The sequence below is a fragment of the Sus scrofa genome, chromosome 6, assembly GCF_054392235.1.
Source record: "Sus scrofa isolate SSC_HxYL_T2T_F1_AM1 chromosome 6, Sscrofa_HxYL_maternal_Yorkshire_Landrace_v2.0, whole genome shotgun sequence".
In the NCBI taxonomy this organism is placed as follows: Eukaryota; Metazoa; Chordata; class Mammalia; order Artiodactyla; family Suidae; genus Sus; species Sus scrofa.
Window position 1 is genome coordinate 68,773,194 of NC_139388.1, and position 26,741 is coordinate 68,799,934.

General features: G+C 63.3%; 1 protein-coding gene and 1 long non-coding RNA gene across 9 annotated transcripts in view; one reads left to right on the forward strand and one right to left on the reverse strand.

Annotated features, from left to right (window-relative positions):
- Positions 1 to 402: 402 nt before the first annotated feature.
- MORN1 (MORN repeat containing 1) overlaps positions 403 to 26,741 on the reverse strand; it is a 46,046-nt gene continuing 19,707 nt past the window's right edge. The window contains exons 9-14 of one of the 8 annotated variants that reach the window (XR_014806953.1): positions 23,958 to 24,081; positions 23,491 to 23,582; positions 13,238 to 13,371; positions 13,084 to 13,157; positions 963 to 2,553; positions 403 to 603 (exon numbers count right to left, since the gene is read on the reverse strand). Coding sequence is in view for 6 of the 8 variants with exons in the window: in XM_084962598.1 (XP_084818724.1) it covers positions 455 to 603; positions 2,504 to 2,553; positions 13,084 to 13,157; positions 13,238 to 13,371; positions 23,491 to 23,615; positions 23,958 to 24,081 (656 nt within the window). In the remaining 2 variants the exon portion in view is untranslated. Of the gene's footprint in view, positions 604 to 962; positions 2,554 to 11,733; positions 12,129 to 13,083; positions 13,158 to 13,237; positions 13,372 to 18,353; positions 18,675 to 23,490; positions 23,616 to 23,957; positions 24,082 to 26,741 lie in introns of those variants that run through there. The other 7 variants (XR_014806952.1, XM_084962599.1, XM_084962598.1 and 4 more) reach the window with 7 other exon arrangements.
- LOC146402530 (uncharacterized) lies at positions 12,435 to 18,360 on the forward strand. Its single transcript, XR_014806963.1, has 3 exons — positions 12,435 to 16,533; positions 16,673 to 16,805; positions 17,108 to 18,360. It is a non-coding gene; the product is annotated as an uncharacterized LOC146402530 (long non-coding RNA).

The window sequence follows — 26,741 nt, forward strand, 5'->3', positions numbered from 1 at the left end:
GGTGGAGGACCTTCTGCCAGCTGCTCCGTGTGGCCTCACGTTGGGCCGCCCACAGGCCTTCCTGGCGTGTCCCCCTGCTGCCCCCGGTTCGTTGGTCGTGGGTGCATTTGGAGGCAGCGTCCCTGCAGCCGCGACCCGTTTCTGGAAGACCCGTCGCCTGCCTGTGGCCTCTTGATGTCCTGCCTGGGAGCCGTCCTGACTTCCCCAGGCCACCCTCCAGGCCATGCTGGGCCGAGGGGTCGGCTGGGCCGGCTTCGCAGCACCAGGGCCTCCTGGCCTGGGCTCAGCCGGAGGGGGTTGGGGAGCGTGGATGGCGCCGCTGTACCGCCTGGGGACCAGCTGCCCTCGTGTCTGGGGGTGCGGGGAGCCGTCCTGGGCTCCTGGTTGGGGGCCACTCGGAAGTCAGCGTTGAGCGTTTTATTAAAGACAGCGGTGGTACACGGGGCCGGCCCCCTTAGCGCGGGGCTTCGGGGCCTTCTCCGGGGACGTGGGGCCGCTGGCCCGCCCCCTTCGCCGAGACCCGCAGGTGTTTGAAGGCGGTGGGCAGCGTGTGGCCCAGGAACGGAGGGGTGGTCACGTCGCAGACCAGGACCACGTACTCGCCTGCAAGACCCGGGCGCTTGGACTCAGCCTGGCGGCCGCCGCCTGCCTACTCCATCCTGCCCCCGCCCAGGGACCCCGCCCCGGGCTGCGGGCCGAGCTGCGGAGGTGATCACGCGCGTCTGGGGTGAACAAGCCCATCTCCGAGGTCGGGACGCAGGCCCGGCTGAGGCTCCTGTCCTGGGGCAGAGCTGGGGCCAGACGGAGGGACCTGCCGGCTCTGCAGGAGGGGCTGGGCTCGAGACCCCTTCCCCGGGACGGGGCCGTGTGGCAGAGGGCAAGGAGTTCTGTTGAAAATCCTTTCCTATCTTTTTAGGAGAGAAATAATTCGCTTCCTCGAGACTGCTTTTAAAAATAATTACCCTCTGAAGGCAGGGCCGTCTGGCATATATTCTGTGGGAGGGGGCGGCTCTGGGGTGGGGTGGGGGGCACCCGCTGGGGGCTGCGAGAAGGAAGGCCTTTTCCTCCTGAAGCCCGTAAACTGTCTGGAGAGCTCCAGAGTTGGAGAAACCATAAAAAGGAAAATAAGAAATAACAGAAAGTGAGGTTGCCGTGGAAACCGCCCTCTCCGGCCGAGCCCGCGGGGCTGGCACCCGGGCGTGGAAGCAGCGCGCAGGGCTGGCCGGGCTCCCGCCAGGAATGTGGCCACAGCTGCGATGCGGCGCAGGCGTCGGCTCCCACCGTCAGGGAACATTCCAGCACCCGGTGCTGGAAAACAGGCCGCCTTCCTCGCGGCGAGGCAGACCAGCCCGGGGCCGCGGACGGACGCCCCACGTGCCTGGGGCAGGACCTGAAAGAGACTCTGGGGCTGGCAGGAATCTGCGGGGCCTGGAGTCAGTTCCTTCAGGAGAACCCACGGTTCTGGGGAGCCTGGGGGCCGGGCCGGGCGCCTGGGAGGGGCCCACATTCCGCAGCCAGAGGCAGGCCTCCCTGGCCGGCCTGGAGGACCGCGCATGGCAACGCGCAGTGTTTCCAAGCAGCCGGTTTCTAGGTGTTCCCAGAACACGCGGCTCCGCCAGCCCGCAGCCAAGGGAGCGGGCGCAGGCTCGGGGGGCAGCGGCCGCAGAGCCGAGCCCCAGCCCACATCTGACCTTGCTCCCCAGGCCCTGCTCCCAGCAGAGGGGAGAGGGGCGGGCCGGGGGCCACTCGCCGCCTCCGAAACCGCCTGAGGCCCAGCCCCGACAGCCACGTGGTCCCGCCTCGCCCCGGTGTCTTGGCTGAGCCTGGGCCGGCCTGGCCCACGTGTCAGACGCGGCCGTCCACCTGGCTGCCCCCGCACGGGCTGGACATGCAGCCGCTCCCTCGCTGGCCTCTCCCCAGCACGTCTTCTCTGCCTACCATGCCACCTCCTCGGCACACGTGAGGGTCCTGGGGTCCTGATGGGGTGACCCCGGTGCCAGCTCTATCAGCCGGTCAGCAGACGTGTGTGGATGGTGCTGGGCCAGCCAGTGCCCGCCTGAAGCGGGGGCACGGCTGGGAAGCCCAGCCCTGCCCTGCCCAGGGGCCTTCCTGCCCAGCAGCCAGCGTCTGTATCACTCCCAGTGGCCCGAGGGGTGGGGGCCACACCTGGAAGCCTAGTGGCCTTCCAGTCAGGATGGAGACAAGGAAGCAGGGACCTTGGCTGAGGGACAGGGAGGGGCCCTGCTGGGCACGTGCCGTTCTTCAAAGAGGCAGGACTCTTCAGAGAGAAGGGCCTTGGTGGGGACCCTGGCCTGTCGGCCTCCTCCAGCTGCCCAGGGCGGTCTGGTGCTGCCTGGGGGGGTCGGAGCCTGTTGGGGGCCCTTGGGGAAGCCAAGGCCCGCCCGGAGCCTGGGAGCTGCCCTTCTGACGGTGCCTCCAGAGGAAGGTAGAGGCCACCCAGCCTCTGGAGGTTGGCATACGTGTCCGCCCGCTGCCCACCTACCTGGGAAGGCTGCCGCTGCTGCCGGCTCTGTAGTGGCCACCCCATCAGGCCTGTGGGGAGAAGAGGAGGAGCCACTAAAGGCCTTGGGCAGGCTGACGTGTGACTGTCCGTCCCCGGCCCACCACTGCCCCCGGGGGGCCGTGGGCACCAGCGCCTCTGCCTGCCCTGGGGGGCTGGTCCCCCGAGGCCTGGGGCCCAGCTCCCTGGCCCTCAGCCCCTGAACCACACCGTCTACACCTGGATGTGCCCTCAGGCGGAGGAGCCCACTGCTGCCTCCACGGTGCCCCCACCATGCAGGCTCTGGGGGAGCCCCCCGGGCAGAGCAGGGGGCCTCGGGGAAGACAGCTGACCTGCTGAGTCTCTTTGGAAGGGACCCATGAGCTGCGTTTGTTTCCCAGCAGGAAGTGACTCAGTGGGACATAGTGGTGGGGGGGGGCATGGGGCACCCGGGGACCCTCATGAGGGGAGCCAGGAGGGAGTGGGGTCCCCGGGCCAGGCCCACTTGGCTGAGGGATGGAGGCCCTCTCTTCAGGTCGCAGCTGCCACACTGAGCAGCCCAGTCTTGGCGAGTCTGTCTCAGCGGGCAGGCTTCCGCTCTGTGGTGTGATGGGCCCCCTGCTGCCGCCAGGGGAGGGTCACCTGCCCCGGAGACCTGGCTGCGTCCCTGGTGAGCAGGCCCGGGCTCCACTTGGAGGGAAGTTCGGGCTGCACAGCACGGTGCCCCAGCCGGGTCTAGCAGCACCCTCGGTCCCGTCTGTGTCCTTGGGCACGAGGGGGCTGGCCGTGTGCACGGACGGCAACCCTGGATCCTCGGGCTCTAGAGGCCCAGACACGCCAGGTGCATGGGCTGGGCTTTGACCTGAATTATCCTCCAAAGGGACTTCGGGGAAGCCGGGGGCGGGGAGCCCCAGCCCTGCCCTCCGCGGCTGGCGGTTTCCTGTCATCGGAGCTGGGGGCGGAGCACTGGGGCTCCTGGCACAGGCTCTGTGACCCCCCCACCGGTTCTGACCTTGCCAAGCTGAAATACCACATGCATGGTTGGGGTGATAAAAAATTAAAGACAAAAGATTTTAAAATTACTTCATTTTGAGTGGGGGAAGTGGGCCTTGGCTCCCAGCCAGGAGCCACGTTAAAGATTCTGAAGCGCGGGGGAGGGGGGCAGATAAATAATTTAGCTCTAAGAATAACCAGAGCCTGTCAGGCTGCCAGCCTTAAGAGAAACAAACGGGGTTACAAGAATCCTGAGAGTTTTTACAGAACCCCCAGGGCTTCGGGAAAACCGGCAGAGCCAGGAAGGAGCCGCCAGAGGGGCCGAGGAGCCGCCGGGCGCGGGGCCTGGCCGCAAGGGGACCGGGCAGTGCGAGGCGGGGGTCCTGAGGGAGCTCGGAAAGGGGCACTGGGCACCAGCTGTGTGCCAAGCCCTGGGATCAGCTTCCCAGCCCCCCGGAGCCCAGGTCAGCAGGGAAGCCCGCCCCGGGGCCACCGGTGACTAGGCTGGGGTGGGGGCCGCGGGGGAGGCGGGAGGGCCGGGCGCGCCCCGTGGGGGGTCCTGCCCCCCACCCTGAGCTACCTGCCTCCAGGCTGCCTGGGCTTGGGGCTCTTGAGTTTCTGGGATCTGTGGGTTTATGGTTGTCATCAGATTTGTGGCGCTGTTGGCGGCTTTCTTCAATGGCGTCTCCATCTCCGCCTCCAGCGCCCGCTGCAGCTTCCGCCTTGGGGCATGTCTGGCCCCTTGGAGTCGTCTCCCTGGCTAAGTATTTCTTCTTTTAAATGATTTATTCCTGGCTGTGCCTGCAGCAGGTGGGATCCTGGGCCAGGGATCGAAACTGTGCATGGCGGCAGCAACCCGAGCTGCTGCGGAGGCAAAGCTGCATCCTCAACCCGCCTGGCGGGTTACTGGGAACGCGCTGCCCCCTGTGTCCCGTCTGGGCCTTTCTCTCCACCTCGCTCTCCTCGGCCTCGTCTCCAAATCCCCGCCGCCCGCCTTGCGGCCTCGCGGCCTCGTCTCCGGATGTTCGATTCAGCCTTTTCATACCTTGTCTCGTTCGGTCCGGTTACCGACGGTCTTTTTTTTTTTTTTTTTTTTTTAAATTTTCCCACTGTACAGCAAGGGGGTCAGGTTATCCTTACATGTATACATTACAATTATATTTTTCCCCCATCCTTTCTTCTGTTGCAACATGAGTATCTAGACAAAGTTTTCAATGCTATTTAGCAGGATCTCCTTGTAAATCTATTCTAAGTTGTATCTGATAAGCCCAAGCTCCCGATCCCTCCCATTCCCTCCCCCTCCCATCAGGCAGCCACAAGTCTCTTCTCCAAGTCCATGATTTTCTTTTCTGAGGAGATGTTCATTTGTGCTGGATATTAGATTCCAGTTATAAGTGATATCATATGGTATCTGTCTTTGTCTTTCTGGCTCATTTCACTCAGTATGAGATTCTCTAGTTCCATCCATGTTGCTGCAAATGGCATTATGTCATTCTTTTTTATGGCTGAGTAGTATTCCATTGTGTATGTATACCACATCTTCCGAATCCAATCATTACCGCCGGTCTTGAAGGCTCTCACTGGGCCCTTCAGGGGCCGTTGTGACTGACCAGCTTTCCTGCCTCTGGCCGCGTGAGCCTTGCACGCCCGGTGCCCGGAGGCCTTGGACCAGATGCCTTCAGTGTGGCTTTTACCTTCTTGGTGCTGGATGTTTTCTGTTCTCGAAGGGTCCTTCGTGCTGTTGCGCTGCTTAGAGACGGTGTGATCCTTTTGGGTCTTGGTTTGAAGGTTTTTTTTGGGGGGGAAGGTTAATGACACCCCACTGCTAAGGCAGGACCCTTGCGAGAACTACCGACGCCCACGGACTCGGAGGTCTTCCTGCCTGGCCGTGGGCCGGAGCGCCTTTCCCGCCCGTGGGAGCTCCGGACGGGCTCCCCTTGGTCTTGTTCGCCTCCCAGGCACATGCCGACCTGGACTCTGCAGACTCTGGGCGCTCTCCTCTCCGGGGCTCCATCCTTTGCTCTCCAGGACTCCCGGCTCCACGTTTCCCCCCTGGGTACCTCTGAACCTGCCTGGGTCCCCTCCTCGCTGCAGTCGGGCTCTCCTGAGGCGGTGAGGGTGGTCCCAGGGCTCACCACTGTGTTCCCGTCTTGGATCTCGTCCCCTTCCCGCGTCTCGCCCATCTCGTCTTGTTTACTTGTGGGAGGGCAAATCCCGGCCTCTCACTGCGTCTTGGCTGGAAGCAGAAGCCTGTTACCCGCCTCTATGGACCCAGCGGACGCCTGGTGTCCAGAGCCCAGCTCCTCTGTCAGGGGCCATCCCCAGGGCAGGGCTCCCCGGTGGGACTGCGCGAGGGCACCTGCCCCGATGGATGTGCCCTGTGAGGCGAGGCCTGTGACTGGCGAAGCACCCATGGGGTTCCCCATTCCCCCGTGAGGCCCAGGGGCCTGCCCTCTGCCTGACACAGCGGGATACCTGGTCAAGCTGGGCCTCCTGCGAGGCGCTCACCTGCCCAGGTCCCCTCAGCACCGGTGGCCGTGCCGTTCCTTTCTGGAGGGTCCCTGAAGAGCATCCTGCCAGAGCTGCTGTGTCACAGGGCTGCACTGGGGTCACAAGCCCCCAAGAACCCGCCCTGGACTTTGTCCGCTGAAATGACCATGAACACGTCTGACCCCGAGTAGAGCGGTCAGCGAGGCCTGGGGGCCACAGACAAGCTCTGGGGCCTGTGGCTTCTCAGTGGCTTTTCCTCACAGCCCAGGACAGGCGATCTGACGGGCAGAGCCGAGAAAAGGGCCACGGCGGACAGGAAGCTGAGGCTGGTCGGCCAGGCCCTGGAGGGCAGGGCATCTGTACATGCCCCATTCTTCCCTCGGGCAGCTGAGCAGAGGGCGTACGGGGTTGGTGTCGGGTCCCTGTGGCCAGACGCACCCTGGGGGCAGAGAAAGGGGTCCTTGTTCTGGAGTGATGGTGTCTCTTGCAGCCCACATGACCCGGGCCTGTTCAGCCCCAGCCACAGACCCACGGGGGAGGGCGCTGCGGGTGCGGGCCTGACCCTTGTGGCCGTTGTTTTTCCAATCTCTGAAGTGGATACATGGGCACAGCATGCAGTGTGGACCCTTGAGACCTGATCTGGGGGGGAGCCCGTCTACATGGGGCGGACCTCCTGTGAGGGGATGGGATGCCCTCCCGAGGCCTGGGCCTAGGAGAGCCCCCGGCAGTCCAGGTCAAGGCTTGGGATCCTGGGGGGGGGGGGGACATCACGCAGGACCACCAGCACCCACGGGAGGAGCCAGTTTAGGGGGCTGAGCCAAGTGCCAGTCCAGACCCGTAGGGGAAGCTGGACACAGAGGCTCTGCAGCCCATGAGGAGCTGGGCCCCAGGCGCCTGTGGCCCCGCAGAGAAAACACAGGAAAGTTCTCAAATTAGATGTCGGCCGACCACAGCGTCATGGCTCGTCCGGATTTGGGGCCAGGCCGGAGAGTGTCGTCACCTCTCTGGGACCCTGAGCCTCTGGAGTGACAGGCGCAGGCCCAGCCCGGCCCCTCTCCCAGACAGCGCGGCCCGTGTCTGCGGAGGCTCCTCAGCCCTACCAGGCACCGCTGTGCAGTCAGCTCCAGGCCCTGGGAAGCCTGCGGGACGTTTTCTGTGTGGGGGTGTCTGCCTGCCTGCTGAGGGACCCCTTGCTCGGGGGGCCATCGAGAGTGGTGCTTTGCTGGTCGCCGGCCGCCGGCGTGTGGAGGGTTAAGGCCCGCCTGGCCTCCAGCCTCTCCATCTGCTGTATCAGGCGGGAAACAGCCCTGCCCTGGGGGGGGGATCCTGGCCCAGCTGTTCCCCCCCACACCTGCTCTGGTTTGTTATTCCTGCCCCGACAAGACAAGCGCATGCCTCTGTCTTTGGAAGTTTCTAAAAAGAGCAGAATGTCCCGTTTCTCTGGTTTTCCACGATCGCCCACCTGGAGGAGCTTCCAGTGCTGGGGGTGGGGGATGTGGGCTTCATCCCGGTCCTCCGTGGGGATTCTTGAGGCTGCTTCAGATGCAGTTCTGCAGCATTTGTCCGTGGCCCCATGGGCTTAGCCCTGTGTGGGACACAGAGTTGGGGGGGGGACCAGAATTGGTCCCCAGAGGCAACCAGGTGCGGCCAGGAGGCCTGGGGGTCCCGGGGAGGGACCCTACCATGGGGGCTCAGGGGAGCTGCTGCTGGCGGAGCCCAGCTCGGAGCCCGACCCCAGCCCGCAGCCAGGGAGATCCTCCTTCATGGGGTCCCTGACTGACCCCGGTGCAGCAGGGCTGGGGCCGCACTCAGACGGGACCCCCTGGCCTTGGTGGCTCCTGCCCAGGGCATCCCTGGGGCCAGTGGGGCTGTCCAGGGTGGGCTTCCAGGACTGTACCCCACCCCCAGGGCTGTCCCGGACAATGCAGATGAGGCGGGGGGTGGCAGGCGGGGGGGACCCTGGGATGCAGGCTGGGGGACATTCTTTCGAGGGCACGAAGCCTGTCTTCCACGTGCGGCCGCTGCGACCCTGCGTGGAGGTGGGGCTCATGGAGCATCAGCTGTCTGCTCAGGTAGAAGATGAATTGTCTCCATCTGTGTTGGCCTGGTGACTGATACAATGACTAATTGCGGAAGTCTTAATTAAACCTATTTTTCTCCGAGCGAGCGGGGGAGGGGCTCTGGCCGTTGTGTCCGGCTCTGGCTGGTGGGTCCGCCGAGCCACTAGGGAGCAGTTAGGGGCCAGGTGGGGAGCGGCCCTCCGCCCGGCCCTGGGCCGACGGGGCTGTGGGTGGCTGCCTCTTCCATCACGAAGGTGCACTTGGGGTCCCTGGGGAAGAGGCAGCCAGGGCACAGGCCCCCACCGCGACGGGACACTCCTTCGTGGCTGGGCAAGCGCGCGGCCACGGCTGCGGAGCAAAGCCCGCGTTCTGCAGCTGACACAGCCCCACGTCACCCAGGAACTGACAGGGCTCTGTGTCATGTTGTGAAATTCCGTAATATGCCAGGAATGTCTCCGCAGGAATGCAGTGAGGCCCGTGGCGGAGCCCGCGCTCTCCCGGGACAGCAGCGCTGCACGCACGGCTGCCCGCCCGCTTTCCTGGGTCCGGTTGGCGCAGAGCGGCGCCCCCTCCACGCATCCCCCGCCCGGACCCCGACCCTGGACAGGCGGTCAGGGCAGCCTCCCCTGACCGTGGCGGGGCAGCCACTCGGGAACCAGACTTTGAGACGCGAGGACGCCGCAAGGGTGACTGCTGGGAAGAGCCAGGGGCTGCCAGGGAGCGTCCAGGCAGCCACACCCCTTCTGCAACCCCGGGACTCAGCCCCTCCAGGTCATTCGCACGCGGGGCCCTCGGGATGGAGGTCTGGCCTGGTGGGCGCCCTGCCTCACTCCCTCTGCGGGGTGGGGTCTGCGCAGTGAGGGCCCCCCCAGGGACAGACACTCGAGGCTGTTTCTGCAGAGGTCCAGGGCCTGGGGGGCCGCTGCTGCGCTCTTGGAAGGGCTGGACTGCCTTGCAGGATGTCTTCTCTTCACTGAAAGGCCTGTTTCAGGAGCACGAGGGTAGAGTTTCTCAATCCAAGGAGACACGGCCAAATGAAGCCTGAACATGTGGCACACGGCAAGGGGTTCCTCCCGAGGGCGCCCCCTTGTTAGTGACATGAAGTCCTGCGCAGCCCTGAAGTGGGGCCGGCCCTTGTGGGCAGGGAGCCACCTTTCCCCCGTCTATTGTAAGGGATGGATGGGACACTGATGGGCAGACACAGGCCCGAGCAGGGACGGGCCACCCGGGCGACATGGGGCCTCCTCCCCAGGCACCAGAGCTCCTGGTCCCCCCTCGGGTCCCCAGTGGGCTGGCGGCCCCACGAATCCAGCTGCTTATTCCACCCTTCCTGGGCCTTGGGGTCTGATCCAAAGGCTAAACCCACACGCCAGCCCAGTGGCCCCACAGTCATGGCCGGGTGTCGGGTGCCACGGTCGTCCCTGTCTGATGGCCCCAAACTCAAGCTGCTGGGAAGGAGTTCCAGGGACACAGAAAGCGTTTCCAGCATCACTTGCTGTCAGGGCGAGGGTTCGGCTGCACCCCCCGCATCCTCCAGGGCTCCACACACCCCATCGCCCTCCAACAAAAACTGATAATGCCGGGGGAGCCTGGTCTGCGGGCAAGTGCTTGCCCGTCGGCCCGAGGCCGGGATGCAGGAGGCGGTGGTGGTAGTTCGTAACCAACTCTGTCAGTATGGGCATCTTCAGACGCGGCCGAGACAGAGAACCCCCACCCGGGAGGGAAGACGGGGCAGGGAGAGCCTGGGTCTGGGGGCCCTGGCGGGTCTCGGCCAGCCTCCAGCTGGACCAGCAGTGACCCCTGACCTGGGCCCCTGTGGTTGCCACAGGGTAAGGCCCACGGGGGCCCCATGCAGACCCCCAGCCTCTGCCTTCGCCGCCCCCAGCCCCCCCAGCTCACGGTAGAAATGGGAGGCAGACTTTAACAGACCAGAGCGGAACTCAGAAGGACCCAGGGTGGGGCTGGCCTCGCCAGACGGGGACGGGCCCTGTGGTCTCTGCATCTGGCTGAGCCAGCCTGGGGGAGACATGCTGGGTCAGGCCTGCAGGCCCCCCCGCTGCCGTTACAGAAAGTGGGTCCCAGAGAAGGTGGCTGCAGCCTGTGGGGCCTCCCGGGAAACGCAGGCACCTATGAGATGACAACGTGGTGGCCGATCAGGAGACAGGTGTGTTGGGTGGGGCTGGGGGCTGGCACTGAGGGTCCCTGAGGACCTGCTGCAGGGCCCACACACCCCTTCTCTGCCCAGGCCCCAGGCCGACAGGTCCACCATTCTCAAACCCGAGTCCCAGCAGGGGCCCGGCCTCGGGGTGCGTGTGGGGACGGGCAGGGTGGCAGGAAGGGCGGAACCTTTGCCCCTTTAGGGTCGGCCCTGCCCCTGGCCGCATGGAGGGGGTGAGCGTAGCGGGAACCCCAGGTTTAGAACTTCCCGAGGATTCTTTTTTTTTTTTTTGGTCTTTTTGCCATTTCTTTGGGCCGCTCCCGCGGCATATGGAGGTTCCCAGGCTAGGGGTCGAATCAGAGCTGTAGCCACTGGCCTAAGCCAGAGCCACAGCAACGCAGGATCCAAGCCGCGTCTGCAACCTACACCACAGCTCACGGCAACGCCGGATCGTTAACCCACTGAGCAAGGGCAGGGACCGAACCCGCAACCTCATGGTTCCTAGTTGGATTCGTTAACCACTGCGCCACGACGGGAACTCCCCGAGGATTCCTAACGCAAACCCGATGCGGCTGCTGAAAGCCCAGGTGCTTCTGATTTCCAGAGCCTGGCTGCCAGAAAAGACGATTTTTGTAGAAATCTGAAAGGTGGGCTTTTTGGGTCAAGAGCCAGGTTTGGACACTGGGGCAGGGCCTGGAGGCCCAGAAGAGCCCAAGGAAGCAGCGGGGCAGTCAGGAGGGCCCACACCGCACGGCCCTGCAGGAGGTGCGGGGTGCCTGGGGCAGGCTCCCCACGCTGTCCCCTGATGGGGGCTGGGACCACACAAGACTGAGGGGGCAGTGCCCCTGGGGTTGCAGGACATCTGGAGGCCAGTGCTGCATCTGTGCAGGGCGTCTGGGCTGTGGGGGCTCTGGGGTCCCAGGAGGCAACTGCTCTCAGGGCTGCAAGAGCCTGGCGGGGGGCCAGGAAGGTGGGCTCGGGCACTGTGGCACCCCCAGGGTTTGCATGGCAGCCTGGCCCATGTCACCCGCGGCAGCGCCAGGCCTGGGGGAATCCTTGGGTACTGGCCCCGCCCTCCACGCCCGGCTGGGGAGCGGGTGGCCCACGAGCGGCAGGAGAGTTCACAGTAAAACATCTCTGTATGCGGCGAACCAGCTCAGATGGGACCCCTGGGGAGGATGGGCCCTTCCCGGGACGGTGCCCCCCCCAGAGAGGACACTTAACTCCAGGAGCTTGGACGCCCCGGGCCCAGCCACGGGGGATGGGCTGGCTGCGCACCAGGCAGGGCGAGGCTTCTTTGCGCAGAAATAGACGTCTCCACGCCAGCGTCAGCTGCGAGTCCCATGGTTACAAAATCACGCAGGGCTCTGGCCCTGAGCGTTTGCTCTGTGCGTGTCCCGGGCATTCGCCTCAGGCGCCCCAGCCGCTGGCTCTCACGCCCACCGCCCAGATCAAGACAAGGGGCCAACGTGGGGTCTCCGTGTTTCATAGGGTCTTGCCTCTTTTTCTTTTGAGTCTGTACTCTGGTTATCGTGTAAAGTGAGCTTCATATTTAATGCACAAACCGTGACTCAGAACAATGCAGAAGGAGGGCACCTCCCCCTGGAAACGGCGCATCCCAGCTCCACCTTGTAAGTAGGAAAGGCCTGTCAGCCTGCTGACGCCGCGCCAGCCTCCGTCGTCCCAGTCCATCCCATGCCCGCTGGCACCAGCTGAGAGCAAGCTAACTGCAGGGAGCGTCGGCGGCCGCAGCAGCTCAGGACGGCTCTGCGGGCCCTCTGCCCACTCCGTGTTTCTCGTTTTCCTAGAGTTTTGTTGCTCCGTCTGTGCTCACAGGCCTCTCTGCTCTTTCACGTGGCTATTTCAACGTGTGCCCTGAGCTGGCATCAAGAGGTGTCCACGGCATGCTGACCTTGGCTCCTGTGGGCTGATGGGCCTCACGCTCAGGTCGGAGGCCGGGCTTTGGTGGCAGGCGGGCATCTTGGAGGGCCTGGCACCCCGCCCTGGCTGAGGCCCTTCTCTTTCACTTGAGCGGCGATGTCCTCCTGCCTCACCCAGCCTGTCTTTCAAAAGCCGTGATTTTTTTCTTGGAGTCCATGGCCAAGTTGCCAGCACATCCTGCTTCTGGCCCAAGTTGGCTCCACTTGGCCACACCCTACAGGTTCTATCTGCAAAGGAGGCCTCGGGTGGCCTCAGGAGGGGCCAGCCCTGGGCTGAGGGCTCCCCGGAGCTTGGGGTCTAGGGGGAGGTGAGGGTCAGTCCCACCTGAGCCTCTGGGGCTGCGTGGCTCGGCGGGGGTTGGGGGTAGGAGGTTCTCTTTGGAAAGTTCTCTGGAATCCAGGCTTCCGCCCGCAGGGCAGGGTCGGGGCTGGAGGAGCAAGTCCCTGTGTGCCCTCACCTGCCCACGGGACCACGCACCAGCTCTGACCACTGGCAGACAGAAGCCTGAACCTGGCCCGGATCAGCTGCTGTCTCTCTGCAGGACAGGCTGGTTGCGGCCCCAGGGGTGTGGCGGCCCACAGCGGCCTGAGCCCGTGTGAGATGTGCAGAGACAAAGCATCAGGCTGTGGTGCCTGCCCCGTGGGGCCCCAACCTCTGTCTACATGCCCGAGGGTCCCGCAGGCCCCTGTGGCGGCTCCACCCTGCCTGCCTTGTCCCCGAGTAGGACAGCCACGGGGCAGGAGTGGGCTCCACTCGCGCTGCCCCATCCCAGGCGAGGCCCTGGGTTCAGGAAGTGTGTGCAGTCCCGGGCAGGCCGAGCCTTGCTCGCGGTGTCTGTGCCGTCCCAGGCCCCAGAGGAGTCGGGGCAGGTGAGCGGAGAGGGGCCCAGCGGATAAGCGGTCCAACCGAGCCCCAAGCCCATGAGAGGTGCCCTGGCCTACCTGCTGCCTCCGGGCGGGTCCTGCGCTGTGGGTGCCGTCCTCCCGGGCTCTGGGCCGCCGGGTCTGCCCCCGCCCTGTAGGAGCAGTGGGGCCGTCAGAGGGGCTCTGTCGTGCTCCACGGCCGGCACCCCCACGTTGGGCTCTCCTTCCGTACCTCGAGGGGGCTGTCCAGGAAGAGGATGGGGTGGTACCCGGGCGGAGGGGGCCTGAGGCGGACATCAGAGAACTGGGCACAGCCTCGCTCCACTCGCCGACAGGCCTCAGGGCAGCGGGCCGCCCGTGTCCTGGCTGAAGGAAAGGAGGTTCTCAGAACAACGAAGAGCAGAAAGGCCTCCGAGTGTCGGAGGCAAAGATGGGAGAGAACCTTCCCCGTGGCCTCTCTGAAGTGCCCGTGTGGCTGAGGTGGTCGCGACACGGATAGTCATGTGGGTCTCGGGGGGCGGGGGATCCCGGCCCCGGGGCCAGCATGTGGGCCACATGCCATGTCCATGTGTGGGCCGAGGCAGGTGCGCACAGAGCAGGCTCTGTGGCGGGTGTGCTCTGGGCTCCACTGCCCCTAGTGCCCCTTTGCCTGGGGCCAGCTCCGGGCCTGGCAGGTGATGCTCTTGCCACAAAGCCCTGCTGGCCGAGGCCCTGGGTGTCTGGGGCAGGACTGCGCAGGCTGCAGGTCGGAGGCCTTGTGCTCGGCCAGAGCCCAACGCTCTCTTCTGACCAGTGGGAACAGACGACATCCCTACTTGACGACGGCTGTGCGTGCAGGCAACACGGGGCTCCTCAGTGACACGCACGGAAGAACCTGCAGCCAGCAGTCCCCATGGAGGCAACACCCCAGGAGACCCCGAAACTCCTTGCAGTGGGCACCCCACTGGGATGCCTGCCCATCCCACTCGCAGCCCAGTCACCCCCTCCCTGCCTCTTCTGAACCAAGGGCCCACACCGAACCTGGAGGGGCTCTGCCCCCAGGCACCTGGGACCCTCCCAAATATAAGCATGTCATGCCCGCTGTCCTTTGGCGGCTGGGCTCCTGGGCCTTCTGCCCCGAGGGTCCCTGCCCGCCCCCTGCGGTGGGGAGCAGCCACAAGGAGAAGCGGCCAAGCCTCAGGGAGGCGGCTGAAGGCCCTCACAGCCGAGCCTGCAGGGCGGCCCCCTTGGTGGGTGGGGGGTCCCCGGTGGATGGGGGGCTCTGGGTGAGTGGAGGGGCATCTCTCACCCGGGTACCGGGGGAGCCCTGAGCAGCTGCATTAACCCCCCTCCCTGGAGCCCAGCTTCTGCAGGGAGAGGGGGAGATGGCCCCATGGCACCTCCAAGTTACGGGCGGCGAGTTATTTTTCTCAGAGGTGTCTTAATCGCGTCATTAGGGCCGCGATAAAAAGCAAAGTCTCCGTCTGCAAGGACGTCCCCAGCGAATGCCCTTCTCACGTTTCTTTTGCTGCCTCGCACTTTGCGTCCTGGGCAGCGACGGGGAACCGCTGCTGGAGGCATAATTTCCGCTTGTTAACGCGCCGCCGGTTTCCACGCAGCTGCAAGAGGAGCTCACAGACTGACTCCTTTATAAAGGCCCCCGGCCCCGTCCTGACAGCCCTCTGCCAAGGTGACTGCGCCACAGCGGCCCCCAGTCAGAGCAGCCGCCTCGGGCCTGGGCCCACAGGCACCGTGGCCGGGCTGGGGACGCGGCAGGGACGCAACTGCGCTCGTCGCCTCTGCCATGTGCCGACGGGCCGTCTGCAGAGGCTGGTCTTCCTGACCGTCGGGGGCGTCCAGCCCCTGCAGGAGGTTCTCCGGGAGACCAGGCCGCCCTGGAGCACAGGGTCTGCCCTGATTGCCACGTGGATGACAAGGGACCGAGGCTCGGATGCAGAGTGAGAGCCACGGCCCCCGGCACTCACGTTGTGAGACCCAGTGGGCGGACTGCGTGGGGCAAGGATGCAGAAAACCCCGGGTGGCTCAGGACTGCCTCCCCGTCTCAGCCACGAGGGGGGCCGTCCACCATCCAGGGACAGAGCAGAGGGCTCCAGGGCCCTTCTGGCTGCAAATCACGAAGGCAGCTCTGAGTCTTGGGAGGGAACCTTCTACTGCATTTGGACCCTGGCCCGGGACCCGTAAGCGCATCCAATCCCGAGGGATGGCTCCCACAAAGAGGCAAGGAGGGCGGGCGGCAGGGCAGCCTCTGGAATCAGGCCGGCGTGGGCACAGGAGGCCGAGGGTGCTGTTGCTGACGAGGGCACCCATCCCGCAAGTGTGTGCTGCCTGTGCTGGGCACCTGACTGCTTCCTCTTTGTCTCCAAGCCCGATTCCTGCCCTCCTGCCACTTGGCGCCCGTCTTGGTGAGAGGCCGCCCCATCCACAGGTTACTTGGCCAGGAACCTGGGCAAGACCCTCTCTCCCGCCTGATACTGGTCTTCCCATGCCCCTTTGGTCCTTGTCCTTGCCGGCAGCCCCATGGCCACCATCTCGGGGTCCAGGCCACTGCCCTGCTTGCTGGTTCCAGCTCTGGCCATCCATCCGCCCCTCCCGTTCCAGCACATGGACCCACAATCCGGATTGAAACCCAACGGCTTGCAGCCTCAGCATGAGCGGGCCCTGTCCTCCCTCGGCCGAGCCAGGCCACACTTTCTGGATGCTAGGCGGCCTCCGCTCCCCTCCTTTCCCAGGACGTTGCCGCAGGGCTTTCTCACCACGTCGCCTTGTGGCAAACCTGGTCCCGAGCGGCCGAACCAACCACAGGAAAGGCGGGTGCCGCTTTCTCACAACACACTCAGTTGCAGAGACACCGCTGGGCACACGGTGAGGCCACGGCATGGCCCCCCAGCGCCGCTCCTGGGGGCAGGCCCACAGCTACTCCAAGGGGCATCAGAGCCCCTGAGGCGCCATCAGCCCCAAATCTGGGCTCCATGGGCCCCAAGGATGCTGCTCAGGAGAAAGACACTCCCCAGCCCCTTGTGGGGACCACGTTCCCTGGTGTGGGTCCTGCCCTGGCCTCCAGGGCCCTGGGGCCCCGTTTCTGGGCCCCCATGCCTGGCCAGCCAAGCCAGGGGGCCCTGTAAACACCATGCCCAACTCCAGCTCTGGCAGTGAGTTCTGTCGACTTGAATGACAGCTATGGCTTTATCAGCAAGATAAAGGTCACAGGGCTGCCTCCAGGGGGCGGAGGCTGAGCCTGCCAGGGAGAGCGGGCAGCCTGACCTCTCTGGGAGGGAAATGCCGATTAATTATCTTTTTACAGCCCACTCAATTAGACTCCCTAGTCACCTGTGTAGGACACAGAGGCGAGAGACGAAGAAGCCTCTGGAATAAACAAGGCTCCTGCAGGCCCAGCCCCCCCCCCCGCCCCGGGTGGACAGTCAGCTCCAGGAGAGCTGTTTGCTCACTTGTGGGAACCCAGCCCCTGAGATGGCATCGGCCCTAAGAGAACGGCGCACCTTCAGGACAGACTCCATCAGCAGGGAGCAGGTGGGTTAGAAAGACACGAACAGTGAGCATTTGGGCGGCCACTGGGGGCCGTGCGGGGCTGTGAGTCTAAATGACCAGGGTAGGGGAGGCAGCCTGAAGGCCACGCATGGCCAGATGGCACCCTTGGGCCCTTCTCCAGGCGGCCAGGTGCCAGGCGAGGGCTCCCTCTGGGCTGCGCCCCCTGTGTTCCGGTGGACAAACAGCCCTGCTGCAGCCTGGGGTCCAGTCTGGAGGGTCTGACATGAGAGCTGAGGGCTCCCTGAGCCCCACAGGTGACCGACCCCTCATGCCTCCCATTCCTGCCCTCCTGCCCCTGAAGCTGGGGGTCAAGCCCGATGCCCGCGACGCATTTAGTGCTGGGAGATGGCCCAGGACTGGAGGAGGCGGGAAAGGCACAGTCTTGCCTGATGGGGGCCATGGCTGCCTCTGCGAAACCGCAGGTGGTTCCGGTGGGAGCCGGTGGGGATGGGCTGCTGTCCCCTGGCACAGCTGGACATCTTGCCTTCTGAGCTCTCCGGCCCTCTGGACAGCTCACCCTAAAGTCGGCTGCCTCTGGCCTCCTTCCCTTGCACAGGCAGGACTGGAGGGGACCTAGCCGGCAAGTGGCCTTTCGAAGGACGAAATGCTGATTCCAAGGCTTCCAGACGCCAGGAACCCAGAAGCAGGTGGGGGGCCTGGGACTCGCCCTCTTCCCCGTGATGCTCCCGGGAAGCCAGGCCCTGACAGTGGGTGCAAGCACACACTTACACCTGGCTGTGCATGCACGCTCACACACGTGTGCATTCACACAGACACACACATGGCCCTGGCGCCTCCCTATAGGGCGTCCTGCCAGCCCAGCTCCCTCCTGTGTGTCACCCTGTCCTGATTCTGTCCCCTCCAGTCAGGGGGCCTGGGCCAGGCCTGCACCACCGCCCCCAGGACAACGGTGGTTCCCAAGCAGGGGCCAGGCAGGGGCCAGATGCTGGAAGCTGCTAGCAGCCAAGGCCAAGCCTGCCTCCTGGTCCTGTCTAGATATGGGGGAAGCCAGGAAGCAAGGCTGTGGTCCTCAGTGTCTGGGGCCCGGCAAGCAGATAGTCTAGACTCCTGAGGTCATGGGGAGAGCTGACTCGTGCCCACCTGGCAGGGCGTCCTCACTGCTGGTGTGTCTGAGAGGACGTGTCACCTGGGGGCTTCTCCTGCGCCCCCTTGGGGACAGGTCTCTGAGGCCACAACCAGGTGCTGAGAAGGCCAGGCTGGCACCATGTTGCCCAGAGGCACCTCCAGGTGCCCTGCGGTGCAGTCCCTTCTAAGGATGTGTTTGTGCCCAGTGCCAGTGCCCACGGGGTGCCAGTTCCCCACGGTGCCTGACCTCAGCTCTGCTGGGAACTCGGGGGCCCGCTTTCCTTCTTTCTCTCCACCCTGTGGTTCCCACCAGATGGTCGCCAAGAACCCACCATCAGTGGCTGAAGGGCGTGGGGTATTGGGGGCAGTGCCAGGGGTCTGCGCGCTGGCGGTGCCCATGGGGCCGCAGGACACGCGGAGAGGCGGGTGCTCACCACACAGGCGTCCTGCTGAGGGATGGAGAGGCCAGCGGGGTGCTCGCCTCGGCTGGGGGTCAGGCCCCACCGCCCTGCTGACTGGGGCCCCAGAAGGAGCGCGGTAGCTTTGCTTGTCTGCGACCTTCCCCGAGACGGCGTGATTCCTTGGCGAGGGGTTTACAGCACAACTTCCCTTTACGGATGTGGCTCTTTCATGCTCCTGTGCCGTAATGAACCATAGACAATTAATATTAAAGCATCCTAGTGCCCCAAGAGGCGCTGAGATTTCCAGGCGTTGTCTGCCACACGTTCTGTCACTTTTATTGGCAAGACCGGGTTGGCGGCAAAGGGCACCTTGGTTGGGTTTGGAAGACCCTCTCTTGGCTGCGGGTGGTGGTTCCCCATATCCCGCCTGAAGGGCGCTCAGAAGCGCAGTTCAGGGAGGAGGAGGGACCCTAGGATCCATGGAAACGTTTCTGGGGAGGGTTCTGTGCCTCCAAAAGTGAGCCGGGCTTCTCTCTCGAGGCTGTGGCGTTTTTAGGTCCCCAGATCCCGTTTACCGGGGACTGTTGCTGCCGGGCTCAGCCGGCCTGACAATGTCCTCCTGGCAATTGCCAGCACCTGCATGAGGATTCAATAGGCTGAAATTACGGGGGGCAGCGGCGGGGGGGTGCTGCGAGGCAGACACCCCGCTGACAACAATTCACATGAAAGGGTCCCACCGTTTAAAGCTGTGGGTGGGAATTACAAAAGGTTAAGAGACTAAATATAAAAAAATTTTTGAATATAAAATCAATGCGCTTTGTTCCTCCAATCTGGATGCTATAATTTCACCAAAATAGGGTTTGGAAGAATATCTGGCAAGCGTCCACGTCTATGAAATCGTCTTTTCTTCTCAAGAAAAAGCACATTGTCTATTCAAAAGTTAAAATAATTAAACAACTGAAATATTTCATATCAACAAAATAACAAAATACGGAGTTTTGAATTCGTATTACTGACATTAGGCCTTTGGAAAGAGAAAGCATTTTCCCTCGTTTACTGATTTGTATCATTGGAGGCCAGGTTTTCAGAGGCTTCGTTTCCTAATTGCCGCCCGGTGTGGGAAGAAAGACGCTCCTGAGACCCGGCCCCAGCTCGGGGGTGAGGTCCGAGCCCCCATCACAGGTGCTGGGTGGTGCGAGGCTGAGGGGTGGGGCCGCTGGCCGGGCTGGGACCCTGGGGTGCTTTAGGTCCCCCCCCCCCCCCCGCACTGGGTGCAGGCTCCAGGCACCCAAGTTTCCAAAATGGAGAAGGAGAGGCCACGTTCCCTTCAGTCCAGAGAATTCTGGGGTACAGGGGAGGGGCCCGGCGAGCTGAGCGCCTGCGGCAGGGCTGGGGGGCGAGGGGCACCCTGCGGCTGCTCCTGCCTTCTGTGGTCTGAGCTCCAGTCTGAGAACAAGTTGAAACTGGGTAATTGCTTTAAAATGTAAGACGACACTGCCACGGGTGCTCTGCTCCAACGTGAGGTCAGCCTCACGGCCGTGATGCTTCTGCTTTGCGCGCACCCCCTCCGCTCCCAGTGCAGCCCCCAAACCCAACTGTGCCAAGGTCTGAACCCACGAGCTGTGCTCCAGTGGTGTGTTGTGGGGGTGGGAGGCTGCAGTAGTTCACCCCCGCCCGCACCCAGTACCACCTCTGGGAGCAAAGCTGCAGGCGCCCGGCCAGGAAGGCTGGATCCGACCCTGCGGCCGGGCACCCAGCTCTTTGCCCACGGAGCCCCGGCCCAGGACCCCAGCGTGAGAGCCCCCCACACCCGGGCCCGGCCTGTCATTGGTGAGTGCACACCCCCAGGCAGGAGGCCAGGAGGGCATGGCCGGGCAGGGGAAGCTCCTGACCCCCAGCACTCACTCCCACCAGCCCGCCCTGTCTGGTGGGCTGCCTGCCCTCGTCAGCTCCCAAAGCTGCAATAGCCCCACGGCACGACCACCCCGTGGCTCTAAGAGGGTCAGTACCTTCACCACCAGCCCGATTTACCAAACCCAAACTTCCAGTCCTGTCGTGGGACTGGAGGTGAGGCCGCTGGGCAGGGAGGGTTGTACACGGAGCCCACTTCCTAAAGGGAGAGGCAGGTGGGGGTACCGTCTCCCACTGGCTGGGCACCCAGCAGGGCCTGGTGTAGCGTGAGGTAGCGTGAGGATGGCACTGCGGATTCAGGCTTCCAAACTGCTTGGCACATGGCTGGTCAGTGCCAAAGACCTATCCTCCATTCTTCTCTGATAACAGACCTGGTCCTAGCTGGCAAATTCCATTCCTCGTCTCCTTGTGGCCTGGTGTGGTCAGGTGACCAAGTTCTGGCCAGTTAGGGTGAGCAGGAGTGGGTGTGACACCCCACGAAGCATCTTAGAAGGGAAGGGCCCTTGCTCCTTAGGCTCCCTCTTTCCTGCTGGCTGGAATGGGGGCACGATGGCTGGTGTGTGTGCAACCCTGCAGGACCACGAGGCGCTGCACAGAAGAGGACTGATGGCAGACCAGGGAACAGAAACTGGAGCTCCTGGCGACCGGGAGGGATGTCACCCCGCCTCTGGACTTTTATGTGAGATGCAAACATCGATGGCGTTGAAGCCAATCTCGTCGTCAGAAGCAGCCAGACCTCATCGTAAGCACACAGTCCGTCCAGGAAGAAGCCCATCTAAGCAGGGGCTCTGGGCCCCACGGCCGAGTCCGCTGGGGAGCCGGGGCTGGGGTAGGGGCGCCCGTGAGCACGCGGTGTCCGCGGGACGGAGAGAGCTGTCCAGCACGTGTGGACTCTGGGCTGAGAGGGGGCAGGTGAGAAGCCCACCCACAGGAGCCCGCAGCTTGGGCCTCCCTCGCGCCCGGACAGTGGCTGCAGGGATCATCTGGCCCAAATTTACTTCAGGACTTGAGCTCAGTCACCTTTCGATCTGAAACTCTTGGGGCTGCTCTTTGGAGGCCTTCATGTGCGGATCCCGCTGCGGCCAGTGCCCCGAGGGGACGGTCCCCTTACTTCCCAGCACTCACAGCGATGCTGGTACCCTCAGACTTGGCAGGGGCTGCCCTCCATGCCCCTGGTGGCCCTCGCCTAGAAGCACCGGGCAGATGTGGGGCTGCAGGAAGGTCTGGCCGAAGGGAGACGCGGGTCCGAGAACCAAGGGGCGGCGGTCATGTTGAGGTCAGCGTGGGGGGGATCAAAAGTTCACTCTTTTTATTTTATTTTTTTTGCTATTTCTTGGGCCGCTCCCATGGCATGTGGAGGTTCCCAGGCTAGGGGTCGAATCGGAGCTGTAGCCACTGGCCTATGCCAGAGCCACAGCAACGCAGGATCCGAGCCGCGTCTGCAACCTACACCACAGCTCACGGCAACGCCGGATCGTTAACCCACTGAGCAAGGGCAGGGACCGAACCCGCAACCTCATGGTTCCTAGTTGGATTCGTTAACCACTGCGCCACGACGGGAACTCCAAAAGTTCACTCTTATTCCTGGTTTGTTTCCTGTCCACGGCGGGGGGTGGGAGGTGCTAGAAGGCCCAGCTCTGCTCTCTTTCAGGACAAGGGAGGCCGAAAGCTTAAAACCAAAAGCTCTTCACCCCGCAGCCACTTCACTAAAATCCCCACCCCCAGCCCCGTGTCCCCCTCTGGCCAGTTTGGAACTTTGCTCTGCACCGGGGTTCCAGGTCCCCCTAGGTGCCCCCCAGGACCCCCCTTCCTCGCCCAAAGAGGCAGTCGCCTCCAGGCCCTGGGTTCAAGCCGTCGTTATCTTAGGGTTTCTCGTACCCGCGGCCGACCACTGCCATGCGCCACTCGCAACCGGCTGAATTGTGCTCCCGAGGATGGACGGCGCGGCGAGTCCGTGGCCCTGAGCCAACAAGTCCGAGGGGCTCAGGCCTGGGGACGGGGGGCATGTCACCAGCACTCTGTGGCGGGAGCCCGCTCCCCCGAGGGAGCCATGGGTTCTGAGAGGGGCACTTTCTGGGACCAGACCCGCGGCGGGATGGAGGGGTGGGCAGGGGCCTCGGGCAGCTCCCAGGCAGACCCTGTAACGTCCTCTTGGTGCACAGAGGAACCAGGCTGGCAGGCTCAGCCAGAAAACAGCGGAGCCCCTCTGGGTCCCTGGATGTACCTGGTGGGGGACCCGGAGCCCTCGGATTTGGCGAAAATGCGGAAGGTTGAGGCTGGAATGAGCGGGTTTTCTGGAAACAAAAGCTGTTCTGCTCGGTCTCCCCACAGGCAATTTTCTACCGCGCGACCCCCGCATCCTAGGACGCTGCGTCCAGCCCACGAACCCACACTTGGCCCACGCGGCCCTCGTGTTTGGCGCGGGTTCCACTGAGACCTCCTGGCAGCTCTGAAATCACTGCCAGGGAAGGCCTGGCGCCCAGCGGGCGCTTAGACATGAAACACAAGCACGTTCCCTGATGATGCGGCTAAATTTGCTTCCACAGACCAAGGTGAGAGCAGAGAGGGGGTCTCGGGCCAGGCCACCAAGGGTCCCTTACACCAGCGGGCCCCCCGCCCCACGAGGGCAGGACCCGGGCCTTGGTCTGATGCTGGCTGGGGGACGGGGCCCCTTCAAAGGGCCAGGAAAGTGGCATGAATTTGCCTGGCGTGGACCCCAGGCCAATTACAGAGCGACCCTCCCAGAAGAGTGGGGCACAGCGGTGACTCCCTCCCCGAGGGCCTGGGGACCAGGAGGGCCCCTGCAGATGCTCAGCTGGACCCCTGCCCTCAAAACTCAAAGGCTCCCCGCCGAGACACCAGCCATGGGCTTGGAACGCTCGCCCCAGACGAACCCTGAGCACCAGCGACGAGGGTGACACTGACCCCTGGGCTCTAGCACCGGCTTCCAGGCAAATCCCAGGACCACCGTGGGAAGCCGGGCCCACGTTCCAGGAAGCAGGTGGTCCCCTGCCCGGGCCTGGAGGTCGGGCTCTGCTGGGCCCTGGGCCGTGCGTCTCCGGGAAGAACTGGCGCCAAGTGCGCACGGAGACCCGGCCATGGCGAGCTCCAGGGGGAGCGGAATCAGCAGGAAAGCCAAGGCAACTACGCAGGCGTCCTGTCCAGGCTGACCCAGGCCTCCTGGTGGCAGTGGCCTTGGTGGGCTTGCCACCTCAGGGGACCATCGGCCCGGGTCACAGGATGAAAAAAAGGGCTCCCTCTACATTCACGGCAACACGGGGTAAGCATGTGGAGCACAGTTAAAGCGCTGCGGCCGCCCAGGACCGCCCCCCGACTGGGCCCTGAGCCTGGAGGTGGCAGTAACCGTCCCTTAGAGCTGTCCGGCCCGGGCCTGGTGCTGCCTCCCAGGACGGCCTGGGACTCCCACGTCCGCTGCTGTCAGGGTCAGCGTTACCTCTCCCGCCCCGGCTCTGGGGCATCGCTGTCACCCCGTGACCTCTGACCCCGCCTCCCCCTCTGACCCCTGGGTTAACTCACTCACCGGGCAGGCCGCTGGGGTCTTCCTTGGGGATGGCTGAGTTGGCTCCGGCACCTCCCAGGGCAGCTTCAGGCTCCTGGGCCCCGGACGTGGAGCTGGTCAGAGGGTAGGGGATGCACTGGAACCCGCTGCGGAGGGAGGGCACCCAGCGGGTGACGTGGGGCTGTAGGGGACGTGGGGCCCCGGGGCCGGTCCAGGAAGGAAAAGGGCCAAGGCGGCCACTCTGAGACCAGGAGGAGGGCGTCTCACGGCAGCCCCGGCCTCCCTGCTCGGCCCCACATCTGATGGTGCCTGGTTTCCCTTCCGCCTCTGCCGGACTGAGCGTGTCACGTCCCCATGGCCCGCAGCGTCCTGGCAGGAGTGGGGGCAGCGCAGGAGGGGCTCTGGGGGGAGCGGTTCCAGTCCTTCCTCCTCAGAGTCCAGGAGGGACCCCTCCCCCCACGGTGTCACCCGGGGTCACCCTTACTCACAACGGGGTCTGGATAGGGGTCCGCGTGTGGCCGTCGTCCACTCTGAAGAAGCTGACGTCCGAGTAGGCTGCGAGCTGCACGTACCTGATGCCCGCGGAAATCTCCAGAACCCGGCCGTCCTCGCCTTTGCGGGGAGAGCAGGGCTGCCGAGGGCCGAGGGCCGAGGGCTGGCGCCCCCCGCCCCCCATCTCCCCGGCCCTGCATCTGCAGCCGGGCGTCCAGCCGGGCAGGACGTCCCCAGGCCAGGCCCCCGCACCCCTGCTCCTCCCCAGCTGTCCGCCCCACCTGGGAGCGTCGAGCCCAGTTCTGGGCTGCAGGGCACCGCTGTGCCTCTGGCCCCAGCCTGTCCCTGCTTCCGGACAGCCTCGCCTTGCTGGCTGGCCTCAGGGCTCCCCTGGCTATGTGCTCAGGGCTGTGGGGGACGCTGGCGAGCGGACACATCAAGGACTGCTCCTCGTGCCCATCACCCATCTCTCACCTTGGCCGGGAGGATGGGCTCTGTCCCACTTGCCCACCCCCCTGCCCCAGGCGCCTAGCACGGGCCTGGTCAAATGCACTTGGGTTCAGAGGCAACGGGCACTGACCAAGGCCAGCAAGGGCCCCGGGCAGCCTCCGGTTTGCAGATCTAGAAAAGGAGACATGCGGGGCAGGTGTCAGAACTGGGTTGACTCGGAGAGCGAAGGGCCCAGTGTCGTGTCAAGACCAACGGCGGTGGGGTCGGCTTCCGTTTCTGGCCCTCCCACTTGAAGCAACCAAAAGAGCCCTCGAAATACAACGAGACCTTGGTGTTTCAAGATCCTAGACTTCAGGCAAGGACCGTGGTCCCTAAAGGACAGGAAACAGACCATGTGGACTCCACAGCTGCCCAGGTCTCCGCCTGGGAGAAAGCACGGAGCTGGTGCAGACAGAGATTGGGCAGGAGAGAGGAGCAGGGAGGACAGGACCCCAGGTTAGTGCACAGGTGGTGGGAGAAGGAGAGCAGAGGGCCCGAGGCGTCACAGGTTGGGCCAGTCCCGCTGGCCAGAGGTCTCAGTAATGGGGAGGGAGCAGCTTGGACCAAGCCCTCCTCCAGACCCAATAAATCCTAAAACCAAGACCTGAGAGGATCAAACTAACTCAACTGTGTCTGAGGGCAAAGCTCAGAATGTTTATAGGGTTATTCCCTTCTGGCACAGTGGGTTAAGGACCTGGTGTTGTCACTGCAGCAGCTCAGGTCACTGCTGTGGTCTGGGTTTGATCCCTGGACCAGGAGTTTCCACATGCTGCAGACATGGCTGGAAAAAAAAAGAATGTTTATAGGGACACAGACGTGTCTCGCTCCCAAGGTAAAATTCACCAGGTCCAGCACCCAAAGGTTCCCAGGCATGCGGAGAAGGCAAGAAAGCGTAGTTCATAACGCAGAGGCCAGTCCGTCCACTGAAACCAACCCAGAACCCACACAGATGCTAGCACTCGCAGAAAAGGACATCTCTCAAAATGACTGTCACAACTGTATTCCATGTGATGAAAAGTTAAGTAGAGACATGAAGATAAAAAAAGAAAAAATCTGAATTAAGAGATGAAAACTACGCGACGAAAAACACAGTGGAGGGACCAAAAATGGATTGGATATTGCCGAGAAAGGGTCATGAACTTGAAAACACAGCTACGGAAATGACCCAAAAGAAGCGTGGGGAGAAAGAAGCGGGAAGGGACAGGAGGGGACAGGAGGGGGGGAAACCACGACAGGGTGACACATGGACTCCTGGGGGCTGAATGGGGCAGAGGCTGTGACAGAGACCCCATCAGAAAAAATAAGGGCTGAGAGAGCCCCCAGTTTGATGAAAACCGTAAACCACCAGATCCAAGAAGTGCAGCAGATTCCCAGCACAAGAGCCACATGGAAAACGACACCAGACCACACCGCAGGCAAAGGATCGAACCCCCGAACCCCGATGAGGAGAGAACCTGAGAAACAGCCAGAGGAGGAGGGCAGGTGTCACGAGGGCAGAATCTCAGGGGAGACGGCACAGATAGGTGACACCAGGAGGCACGGGGACATGAGCCACGATCCTGTGCGTGGTGACAAAGCCAGTCGAAAGGAAACCCGTCACCAGTGGACATGTGTGACAAGGACGGTTAAAAGGTACATCCTTCAGGCAGAGGGAAAATGGAGCAAATAGAGAGCTGAACACGGGGAAGGAGGGAGGACCAGAAGTGGTAACTGCGTTGGCAAACAGACCACATTTCTCTTTCTGTTTGTTAAATACTCTTTAAAAGGTAAATGAGGAGTTCCCACTGTGGCGCAGGGGGTTAAGAATCTGATTGCAGCAGCTCAGGTCATGGCTGCAGCTCCAATTCAATCCTGGCCCAGGAATTTTCATATGCTGTGAGTGAGGCCATTAAAAAAAAACAAAAAACAAAAATAAATGGCTGTTAAAACAAAACTAATAACAACGTGTTATACAGCTTAGTAGGCGCATGAATGTAAAATGTGCAGAAAACAACAGCATAAAGATCAGGGTTGTTCAGGAGCTCCCTTCGAGGCTCAGCAGGGATGAACCTGACTAGTATCCATGAGGACGTGGGTTCGATCCCTGGCCTTGCTCAGTGGGTTAAGGATCCGGCATTGAGAGCTGTGGTGTAGGTTGCAGATGAGGCTCAGATCTGGTATTGCTGTGACTGTGGTGTAAGCTGGTGGCTGTGGTGTAGGCCGGCAGCAGCAGCTCTGATTTGACCCCTAATCCAGGAACATCCATATGGCGCAGGTGTGGCCCTGAAAAAAAAAAAAAAAAAGAAAGAAAA